A 12215-nucleotide genomic window follows, 5' to 3' on the forward strand; every position below is an offset into this window, starting at 1 on the left:
GTATGTGTGCGTGTGCATGTGCGTGTGCATGCGCACTCACGGCCTCCGTGTGGATGGGGTGCACGGCGAAGAGGAGTGCAGAGAGGAAGGCCAGGCGTGCGTCGTCGAAAACACAGTGAGCGCACGTGTGCATGAGCAGGCAGGTCACGGCGCAGTGGAGACACACGTTGACCACATGGAAATACAGAGGGGTCATGCCCCCCAGCAGGATGTTGAGCCTGGGGGAGAGACAGAGAGAGAGAGAGCGCAAGAGAGAGAGAGAGAGAGACACACACAGAGTGTTATGTATGCCGTTCGTTTTGTTCTGTTATATTCGTTAGGCCTACAGTACCTGTTGGTTCTGTATTGAGTGGTGTCGTTTTTTTGTCTCCCTCTGCTGTTCTCATTCTCCACACTCTCAGAATGCGCACGCCCCGGTTCCAATCATCAGTCCTCACCTGCTTCAGTTAATCGCTCCAATCATCGTGGTCCCTCCCTCATTATAAATAGTCCACTTTGTCCTCAGTTCTGTCTCTGTCCTGCTGGAGCTGTGGCAGGGCTCTGATTGGTCGAGCTCTCTTTGGTTTGTTTTGTTTACTAGTTGTTTTGGTGACATGAAGCTTCCATTGTGATTATTATTCTTTTGTTCATGTTTGACTTTAGTTGATTAACAGCCTATCTTTAGTTGTTTTCTGTGGTTGACTTTTCTATGTTTTTGCACACAGGGGCAGATGACTAGTTGAGATACCCTGGGTCTACATCTGCACACATGTAGGATTTACCTGCTGTCCAACAAGCTGGGGTCAGTTTAGAGTGAACACCGTCCACTGTACTTTGAGGTGCATATTGTAGCACCTGCTGGGGGGAGGTATTATTTTGGATTATACTTTTTATTTGCTGCCACCGTGAGTCCTCTGTTCCCTGTGTTGCTATTTAGTTTTTTGTAATTAAAATCATTATTGCTTATTTAATGTCCTGGTTTTGTGTGTCTGCACCCTCATTTGACCAACTCTGTTGCATTATATAACACCCTGCTACCCTGGGCCACCTGGCGGTAACACAGAGAGGGAGGAGGGGGGGAGAGAGAGAGAGAGAGAGAGAGAGAGGGGGGTAGAGAGAGATAAAGAGAGTGTGAAGGGGGAGATGGGGAGAGGGGGGTGTGAGCAGAGAGAGAGTGGGGGGAGAGAGGCAAGAGTGAGAGAGGAGAGGCAGAAAGAGAGAGATGGAGTGTGTGGGGAGAGAGAAAGAGTGAGTACAGAGACAGAAGAGTGGCAGAAAAAGAAAAATACCACTTACAACCATGGTCATGGGCAGACGAAATAGACAACACTATCGACCCCGACGGCCACTTAAAAAATGTCAAAAATTCAGGAAGCCATCCTGGAATCTTAATTGCCAATTATTCCCCATGCGAACGTTCTCTCTGGTCTGTGAGCAGCATTCCAGACAGACACGCCGTCACTCCGGAGAACCCTGCTGATTGCGCCGCGGCCAAGAACATTGGCTTGCCTGCATGAGATCCAGACGTCTTCACGGTCTCTCTGCCCCTGTCTCTCGTTACAGTGCAGCGCTGGATATTGAATATCCGTCTCACACACACACGCACACACATGCACACACACACACACACACACACACAGTGGATAGGCATATGAGCCGCGCCATTTCATAATCCACCCAACCTGTTCTACTTTACTGTAATAGGATGTTCCAATTTCCTTTTTCCGTCAGGCCACAATTACCTAAGCTCCGCTGCACTGCGCACCTAGGCACAGCAAGCCATTAGTTGGGCTTACACTAGCACCTCTCTCTCCCACACTGTAATTACCGTCCCCTGAATTAACGGGATCCTCCCCCAGACTCGCCCCGCATAATGTAAAAGAGGTGTGTGGAGGAGGGGGGGGTGGGTACAGTACCAACGACACCAGACTCCACCGTAGATTCAATTACCCCCTCGTAGATTCAATAGATCTTTTCTATTCAGGCAACAGGTTCCACCCTCCCTAGTTACTGTTGCTATGTACCACAAACTTCGGAACAAGTTAATAAAATGTCCACTGGACAGCACACACCTGATCATTCTCTCAAGGATTCCTGACAATATTGCTGTTTATACAATGGGTATTTCCGACCACGCAATCTGATTGGTTAAGAGCCGTTGTATATTCACGATACCGTTCTATGTGAAATATTACTGCGCCAATTATTACTGCCTGTAAAAATGTTAGTTCCATTGCGTAACTGTCTGTTGGTTACATTACGGTTTCTCCTCAAGAAAAATGTAAACATTCAATGTCAATTTTGAGTTGTTCTATCCGCCCTGTAGCCTACCACTCTGGTTTATCATCACCACTTTTGCAACTCGCAGTTGCACAGCAGAGGTAGGCTACACTTCGTTCATGGCTATAGCCTAGGTTGGTCAGGAGTATTCGTTTTGGTTGCTAGGGCTCATTGTTCGTCGTTTTGAAACTCCATAGCAGCGTGATAGTTTTAGGAACTACCTTTCTTGGCGGAGTTCACTAAAATTGATAATAAAACCCTGAAATAGTAGGTATTTATGCCATAAATGTTTCCTGATGATGTAACCGTTGTATAAAAGCAATAACTCACTTGAGGGTTGTGATATATGGCCAATATACCACGGGTTGTGCTGGTCGACGAATGTTATTTGCCAAATGCCACTACTTTGTCTAAGAGAGTTCTACAGAAAAGCCTGAACCAATTTACACAAGGATATATCCATGAGATTTGGATTTCGGACGGAGCAGGTGACAACATACGAGCTGATGCTAGGTGTTGCCGATGAATGCACCACCCGTTTCCCATGTCACTAATACAACCACCACAGGCTCTTATTACTGAAAAATCAGTTTGACAACTGTTGAATCTGAACGAGAAAAAAAGCATTACAGAATGGTGGAGAAAGAACGTTTAGAAGAACAATCGTGGTCGATCGTCGGGTCGGCGACAGCAGTTCCTGAGCCGCTGTCCGATCCGTTAACTGACCATAGGGAAGGAGAACCCCGTCCCCCTCCGTGTCCGCCAGCGAGTCCATTTCAATCGGAGCGAGGGGAGGTCGGGAGCAGGGGAGAGCGTCAGCCCCTCCCTGCGTGCGCCGGGGTGACCTTGGCGGACAGGAGCCGCTCCGGGCCATTATCACCGCCTTGCGCTTAAACAGTGAAAGCATTTCAAACTGGAGGCCGTACTGTACTCTACGGCGGCCGTAGAGAGCTGGATACAGCCCGGGTCCATCCGGAGAGGGCCTCGGCGGTCCCCTGACTGTCCCCCCGTCTCCGTGTCCGTCACTGGAGGAGGACAGGGGGGGTGGAAGACGAGGACACAGGGACGTGATGACGGGGCAGTTCTGCCTACAGGTGACCCTGCGGATGAGCGAACATCCCCAGCTGTGTCGTCGTTGGCTGTGTCCTCTACCCTGCTCTCCGTCGTCCTCTGGGGATGATTTACCCTGCTGGCTGGGCAATTACTAAGCTATGACATCATTTTTTACCCCTCCCCCCCACACTCCCCATCTCTCTCTCCCTCCCTCCCCCTTCATCTGTCCTTTTTCCTCACTGTGTCCAAATCCTTCCCTCGCACAACCACCCTCTTTTTCTGTCTCCCTCTCTTTATTCTATTCTGCCTTCTCTCTCTCTCTCTCCTCTCTTACCCTCACCCAAGTCATCCCTTTGCTAGCCTCTGTGGACCCCCTCAGGGGTGTGTGTGTGTGTGTCCTTCACCTTGAAGACGTCTCAGAGGACACCAGCGATCACTGACAGAGAAACATATTGCTATACTGAGCACAGGGCCCCCACAGGCACAGGTGTGTGTGTGTGCACTATACCCTAGACCCCAAGGGCACAAGAGTTTGCATACCTGTGTGTGTGTGTGTGTGTGTGTGTGTGTGTGTGTGTGTGTGTGTGTGTGTGTGTGTGTGTGTGTGTGTGTGTGTCAGAGAGACATACCAGAGACCCCAAGGGTACGGGTATGTGCGATGTGTTTTGTGTGTGTGTGTGCACGTGTGTGTGTGTGCATGTGTGAAAAGCCCCTATTCCTCAATGATCCTGCTGTGTAAACAGTATATCGGGTATATAGGGCATGTCAAAACTGCATCCGTCTCTGCCAATCTAATCTGTCCTAATCTGGACTAGGACAGAGCAGAGAGCAGTACAGCGGGACACGCCCCCAGCACTCATGACTCATCCCTCCACTCCAGTCTGCTGCCACATGACTGAATTTGGCCTCCGAGACACACTCAACTATGTGTGTGTGTGTGTGTGTGTTTGTAGGTCTACAGTACTGGTGTTTGTTGGTGTGTACTGTATGTGTATGAGTGTGTGTGTGTGTTACCCCCACGTCTGTGTATGCAGAGGATCCATCTGGAATGGCGTAGGCTACATGCCCACAGTCCCACATCCCCCAGGGAGAGATATCCCGTTGATAGCACGCGTTTCAGCAACTTTATTACTGGGAGGCTCAGCGGGCAGTAAGCAAACAGATGCTTCGGTCGTTCGCTCCAAAGGCGGAGATTCCCTCCAACAGCGGAGTTTGCGTCCCCCCCCCCCCCAGGGCACAAAGGCATTTAAACACACACACACAAGAGACTGAAAACCTCTGTTGTCGTAATAATGAGCACATTGCGCCTCCTGCTCTGAAAAGGTGCTGGAAAACGGAACGCTTTTGTTATCTGCCTCCAAGAGTGAGAAATGGAGCACAGGAGAGAAGAAAAACGCAAGTCTGAGATGTGTTCTCTGGCTGGCGCGCACACACACGCACACACACACACACACACACACTCACCGCTAGGGCTCAGGCAACACAGCACTGAGCCGCAGAGTAGCAGCGGTGCTGATGTCTTACTAAAGTGCAGGAATCAAAGCACTTAGTGCTGATAACTCTCCACACACGCATACGCACACACACGCGCACACAAGCGTATGAGCACACATGCACACTTTGTGCACAGCATGCACAGGTACAACACGCTATAACGGGCACACTAAAAGGCTCACAAGAATGAATGATGTATGTGTGTGTGTGCGTGTGTGTGTGTGTGCGCGCCACTATCAGCTATAGCCCCAGGTCAATCCTTCTTCTAGACTGCAGAGCTTGGGAGCAGTAAAGATCGGGTCTATTATACTTCTCAAATCGTTCATTCTCAATCTCATTTCATTTTTTGGCCGGAGTGGGGCCACTGCCTATGCCAATGTCTAGGACTGACTGAGTGAAGAAGTTACACCATTGGTCGGGATGACGTTATGTGGATTTAGGCTATGTAAATTAACCTTAATTTCGCACATTCACCCAAACAGAGTCCAGCCATCGTTTCTCATTTCACGTCTTCTATATTACAGCATAACTGGAAGCACACTTGAACATCGCCTAACACTTTCCGTTCCGTTTTCCCGGAAATATCAACACGCACTTTCTAACAACTCACGATTACCGTCTCCGAGTTCTACATAATAACACGATAAAATCAGTAGGCCTACTACGAGGCTACTGATGGAACCGGGAGGTCAAGTTACCTTCCTGCCGCTGGACAACTCCCGCACGCTCGCTCGGCGCGGAGACACGCCCTCTCCGGTAACCTCGGGGCTGAACTTGACAATGGCTGGACTGAGGAATACTCTTTTGGTGTGGATTGTTTACTTATTACCGCGTCGTTGTGGTTATACTGTCACAAAATTCACAAATGAGTGTTGTGATATTTGCAATAGGCTATTACCCGCGAATAAATGATAACCCAGACTTCTGGGAATGAAGCAAAACACGTTGGATACCGATCTGCGCAACAAGTGTAGCCTACATTGTATGCAGAGCGCGCGCGGTGTCGGTAGTAGCCTACAACGGTCAACATCTGGCTTTCTCGTGCCGACCGTGAGATTACGTCTCCGCCCCGTAGCCTACATATTCACACGCACACAAGTTATTTTCTTGCATCCATAAGTTTCTATTTCATTCGCGTACATGCGGGCAAGAGGGGATTGTTGATGCAATAGCGTAGCCTACTTCGGACAAGTTCGGACAGCTGCACAACCGGACTGCTGCGGATCCGTTTAAAAGTCATTCCGGAGAATGTTTCTGTCAGGAGCAGATGTGCACAACCGCTGGCGACCCCACGATCAGCCCATCTCCGTAGCAAGAGAACAGAGTGAAAATCTGCTGCGTTACGTCAGCCTGGCTCGAATATAGGTTTATTTTGGATAGAGAGCGATGCTGAAGTTCAGCGGAAATGTCCGGTGACCCAGCAGCCGCTGGCCGGCCAGACTCCTCTGAATCTAGACACCGAGTCAAGGAGAGAGAACTTACTTAAAGGTAAGGATGCACAGCGGTCTGTAGGACTTGTGGCTCGTGTTGTCCGCCATCCTCTTGCCCCAAAAGTCGTTGGTGAAGATGTTCCGGAGGCTCGAACCGGGCCGGACGTCGGGGTTGTTGGAGATCGCCCACACGTCGTCGTGCACGAACTCTCCGTGCAGAGAGTTGCTGTAGCAGAGCGCGCACAGGGCGACCAGCACGGCGTAGCGACCCGCTCCCCGCGCCGGCGGTCCCAGCTGGACCGACACCAGGCGGAGAGGGCGCGGGGTCTTCTCTCGTCCGTGCGCTGTCATGTCGGCCCTCGCCTCGCTTGCTGCTCGGGGCTGGGGAGAAGCCGGGGTAGATAGGGAGCCATCCTCCGTTCAGCTGGACGGGCAGGTAGCGAGTGTCTGCCTTGGACTGCGGAGAGCTGCGTTTGTACTGCCGAGGAGCGTAGCGACGAGAAGCCGCCTCTTGACGCATGCGCACGACGGCGAAAAGCCTCCCGGTGTGTGCGTGTGTGTGTGTATGTGTGTGTGTGTGTGCGTGTGTGTGTGAGAGAGAGAGAGAGAGAGAGAGAGAGAGAGAGAGAGAGAGAGAGAGAGAGAGAGAGAGAGAAATTCATTAGCACCACCTAGACCGAAAATCAATAGCGCGCAGCGGAGTGTTGCGGACGATGATTGCGATGGCACTGTAGTAGCCTACGACCTTTATCTTCAGACGATCGAGGCCAATAACAAATAAATGATTCCCGGTTGCGAACGGCGGGAACACGCTAATAGAGACAGAAGACTGTCCGTGTGCTGTCACTGTCTATCTGGGGAAGGAATACTGTCCCAGCGAGGTCACCAACCCCACTGAGGGGATTACATAAACATCTAGGCAATACACAGCGGTGATAGCCGCAAATCATTGTTATTACAGTGTACATAATGTCATTGTAGCCTACCCAGGCAAAGTGGCTCAATAGTCCACTGTTAATATTCAACACCACCTGTACAAAGTGCAGTCCCTATAAGCTTATAGGAAGGGTTTCAGTATACGGCTTCGGAAAATAGACTTCGTTTTCCACTTTACTAAACACTAAAACACACACACACACACACACACACACACACAAACACACACAAACACACAACCCCCTCCTTGAAGCCATTGTTTTAATAATTCATAGGCCTAAGCTACGTGTTCAGCTTGCAAGATAGTACCTGCCAGGTGTGTGAGTGTGATCCACCCATGCAAATGCTTTCACCATCTGCCTACTGCAACCGTACACCTCTCCTCTCTCTACCGCACGCGCACAAACACACACACACACACACACGCGCACACACACACCGCACCTCTAAAAATTTGCATAAATAGGGAAACCCGAGTTCAAAACCCTTGTCATTTTAAAACAAATAGGAGAGTGTCTTTAGTGTCTCCACGGCCCAGTTATACACCCACTACCCAATAGAGACATAATAGTTCAGTTCAGTACAGTACAGCATAGCTTGGGGGTTTGGCTGTAATTACAGGTAACATCTGGTGTCCCTCTTGTGGACAAAGCACTTAATTACAATGCTGGTCTGTCTCACCTAGGCCCAATTTGCCACTATAGTGCCTATTCCAATGGATGCATGACAGGAGTCAGAACAGGTACACCCTGCTATACAGCTATGCAATTTTACCTTATATTGAGTAAATATTCTCATCCGGTCAATATATTGTTTTCTGTCCAAATAAAGTCTGAAGAACTGTCCCTCTCTTTGACCTGTGGGATGTATGCAAGCGTGTGTCTCTGTGTGTGTGTGTGTGTGTGTGTGTGTGTGTGTGTGTGTGTAAATGGTAAATTGACTGCAGTTAAAGCTTTACAATGGCCTCTCATTCACCCATTCACACACATATTCACATACAGTGGTGACAGCTGCCATGCAAGGTGCTAGCCTGCTGTCTGGGAGCAATTTGGGGTTCAGTGTGTTGCCCAATGACACTTCGACATGTGGAAAGAGGAGGAACCGGGATTCGAGCCGCCAATCTGAGGATTTCTTTCTTCCATCAAATTTGTTTCTTTCATTTCCCATTAACAGCTGAACAAGTGGGCCAATCAGAGATCAGGACACCAACAGAGCAACGGAGCAACTGAATATCTGTGTGGGTGAGAGACAGTGGGCGAGCGAGCAAGAGATCTTGAAAGTGTGTGTGCTCAGTTGAGGACGTTGTGTCTAACCATGTTCTGAGCAAGTTTGTGTGTGTGTGTGTGTGTCAGGTCCCTCACCTGTTGGTGACATTCACTATGTCAGAGTAGCTGTGTGTGTGTGTGTGTGTGTGTGTGAGAGAGAGAGAGGAAAAAGAGATAGTGTATGTGTGTGTGTGTGTGACAGGTAGTAACAGAGGTTGACCCTCACGCCCAGTGGCAGGCGGGTTGACAGGTACATGAGTGGTGGCGGGAGCAACACAGAATGACGTGCTGCCTGACAACCACCACTGGCGCACGCACGCACGCACGCACGCACGCACGCACACCTGATTGAAGTTTGATAGAGCATCTGACGATGAGCCATCAGGTAAGTTTAGTTTTATTATTTATTATTTAGTTTATTTCATTTTCAGTGCAAAATCACACCGAAGTGTCCCAATACACTTTACAATAAAATTAACAACAATACAAAACAATTAGTAGGTGACAATGGGATGGTTTAAAGTGGGAGTAGGTTTAATTTCAATTAGGTTCCTCCTACATGTTCTACGAGGGAGCAAAGGAGCATGGGAAGAGGGACGGTGTGGTCTAGTGTTAGATAAAACAGAAATGAAATGGACAGGAAGGGGAACAGGCATAGCCAGGGTAGTGGAGGGCTGTAGTCTGGCAGAGTACCCGGGGGGGAAATTCACAGAAATCTGGAACAGGGCCGTGCTGAGATCTGCGTAAGTGTGATGCAGTGTTGGGGAGGTGGGGGGTTGTTGTGTGGCCTCTGAGTGTGAGAAACACCATCAGGAACCTGGGCTTCCAGCAGCACCAGCGGTCCACCCCTCACATGTCCTCCACACCTCACATGTCCTCCACCCCTCACATGTCCTCCACACCTCACATGTCCTCCACACCTCACATGTCCTCCACACCTCACATGTCCTCCACACCTCACATGTCCTCCACACCTCACATGTCCTCCACCCCTCACATGTCCTCCACCCCTCACATGTCCTCCACACCTCACATGTCCTCCACCCCTCACATGTCCTCCACACCTCACATGTCCTCCACCCCTCACATGTCCTCCACACCTCACATGTCCTCCACCCCTCACATGTCCTCCACCCCTCACATGTCCTCCACACCTCACATGTCCTCCACCCCTCACATGTCCTCCACACCTCACATGTCCTCCACCCCTCACATGTCCTCCACCCCTCACATGTCCTCCACCCCTCACATGATGTCCTCCACCCCTCACATGTCCTCCACCCCTCACATGTCCTCCACACCTCACATGTCCTCCACACCTCACATGTCCTCCACACCTCACATGTCCTCCACCCCTCACATGATGTCCTCCACCCCTCACATGATGTCCTCCACCCCTCACATGTCCTCCACCCCTCGCATGTCCTCCACCCCTCACATGTCCTCCACACCTCACATGTCCTCCACCCCTCGCATGTCCTCCACACTTCGCATGTCCTCCACCCCTCACATGTCCTCCACCCCTCACATGTCCTCCACACTTCACGTCCTCCACCCCTCACATGTCCTCCACCCCTCACATGTCCTCCACCCCTCACATGTCCTCCACACTTCACGTCCTCCACCCCTCGCATGTCCTCCACACTTCACGTCCTCCACCCCTCGCATGTCCTCCACACTTCACATGTCCTCCACACCTCACATGTCCTCCACCCCTCACATGTCCTCCACCCCTCACATGTCCTCCACCCCTCACATGTCCTCCACACCTCACATGTCCAGAGATGCTGTCTGAAGGGGAGGGGGGGGGGGGGGGTGCCTAGATGGAAGGAAGGAAGAGAGATGAGAGAGGGGGAACTGGCTGGAGGGTAAGATGAAAGAGCAAGTCAGCCCTTAGCGCGTGCTCTCACTCTCTCTCTCTGTCTCTCCATCATCCACTTTTTCATGCTTCTCTCCTCGCTAATGTACGGTATGGCCAGCGGACTCGCCGCGTCGTCATCACCATCATCATCCCTCTCCTGTCAGGCAGCCGCGGCGCATATTCACCAATCATCACACAGCTACACGGATCAAGGTCGTTCTCTCGGCATCCGCCGTCAAGCCACGCACGAGCCATCCATTAACAGCCCGAGTACGCACCCGGCTATGGAAACACCTGTTCATCGAGGCAATCCCACAAGGCTACAGGCCTGGACCAAGGTCGTCTGGTTCCTCTCTTCCATTCGCTGTAATTACCGCATCGGATATTCATCACCGCTCGCCGGGATGTCCACCAGAGACTTGCGGAAAGTCCAATAATGAACACCTGCTTTCTTGCTCTGTGCGCCAGGTTAGACTTCATAAAGCGTGATGGCGGAGCATGTGACCCCCGCTCGATAAGACGCACGGGCGCCGACTCGCTGTGATGATCTGGTTCAGACTAGCGCAGGGCTCACTTCCACCGCAAGAGTGTCTGACTCCACTATAAAGGCTGGATGGCTGATAGGACTGCCATTAAAACTGGAGCGTTTCGTCTGCTTATGATGCCACCTGGTGCTAACCGGAGTGCGGATATTAAATCTCCCTAGTGGTGCTTCCGGATGAGTAAGCCATTAACTGAGGAGGCGATTATGGTTCTAGCGAGGTATGAAGAACACAGGGACAGACGTGGCTCCAGCAGGGGCCCTCAAGAAAATGAGACAAACCAGGCAGCTAGGGCCCTCACAAAATCAGAGTGCAATCAGAACAACTCGATATCTAAGCTAATGTGATTGAAGTATAGGCGCTGAGAGTGCTGGGGAGGCACCTGTAAAGAGCACGTTAAAGACGTTCCTCAGAAGTTCAGACCAGTGTAGTGTTCCCCGGGCAGTTCAGCCGCCTCCTAACTCTCCTCCTCCGACCGTGGGCGAGCTCGGAGGAATCACGCGTCTCTCTGACTCAGCAGAAATCAATCTGTTCCGTCATCAGTCCTATGCTAGATGAGGGCCTCGGTGAGGGCCCCGGGGCCGGTGGGACTGGAGACAGTTGAGAGAGCGAGTCCAGACTGCAGACGGGTTTGTGATTAGAGTTTCGAATGTGATTCGAATGTGATTCAGAGGTTTGAATGTGAGTCAGTCACTGATAGGGTAAGGTATGATATGACACGGTGGCAAGTCTTCACAGTTTACCCATTCGGGGTGAGCGATATAAACTAAAATTCATATCACAATATTTTCCATTTCCCCTTCTTATGCGAGTGCTTGCAAAGACTTTTTTTTTTTGCTCTAATTTGAGCACAAATATTGTTTTTATTATCTTTACTGTATTGCAGCCTCTAAAACCAGAAAAAGACAACCCTTATGCTATATTACAATTTCCACTATATCCAAAATCTAAGACGATATCTTAGTCTCCTAGCGGTATCGATATACAATATATCGATATATTGCTCAGCCCTGGTTCATAGTTCCACAGGATGCTATCCTGTTTGACCACTGCTCACTAAACCTTAAAGGTGCTATATATTAGATCTGGCTACACTAAACTAGCATTTTAACATCACTTTCTAGTCATACTGAAAATGTTTTTAGATGTTTTTAGAGGTTATTTGATAGTTGGCTACATCTTCTCACTAGGCATAGGAAACAGCTTTCTGGCACGGCCCCCGGCATCTCATACTAACAAATGCACAGATGCATCCAGACACTCAGCCAAGAACTAATTGGCAGAGAACTTGAGTGAAGGTGAGTGTGTATGTGTGTGTGAGAATAGTTGCTGAAGTTGTGTAGTGGCACTCTAAGGCCACAGCAGTACTGCAGGG

At 50.2% G+C, this 12215-nt stretch overlaps 1 protein-coding gene across 2 annotated transcripts in view; it reads right to left on the reverse strand.

Annotated features, from left to right (window-relative positions):
* tmtc1 (transmembrane O-mannosyltransferase targeting cadherins 1) overlaps positions 1 to 6943 on the reverse strand; it is an 87529-nt gene extending 80586 nt beyond the window's left edge. The window contains exons 1-2 of one of the 2 annotated variants that reach the window (XM_084447898.1): positions 6289 to 6943; positions 41 to 218 (exon numbers count right to left, since the gene is read on the reverse strand). In XM_084447898.1, the coding sequence (XP_084304024.1) occupies positions 41 to 218; positions 6289 to 6587 (477 nt within the window). In that variant the 5' untranslated portion in view covers positions 6588 to 6943. The remainder of the gene's footprint in view (positions 1 to 40; positions 219 to 6288) is intronic. The other variant, XM_084447899.1, reaches the window with a different exon arrangement.
* Between the last annotated feature and the right edge of the window lie 5272 nt (positions 6944 to 12215).

The sequence above is a fragment of the Borostomias antarcticus genome (genome assembly GCF_949987555.1).
Source record: "Borostomias antarcticus genome assembly, chromosome: 13".
Lineage (NCBI taxonomy): Eukaryota > Metazoa > Chordata > Actinopteri > Stomiiformes > Stomiidae > Borostomias > Borostomias antarcticus.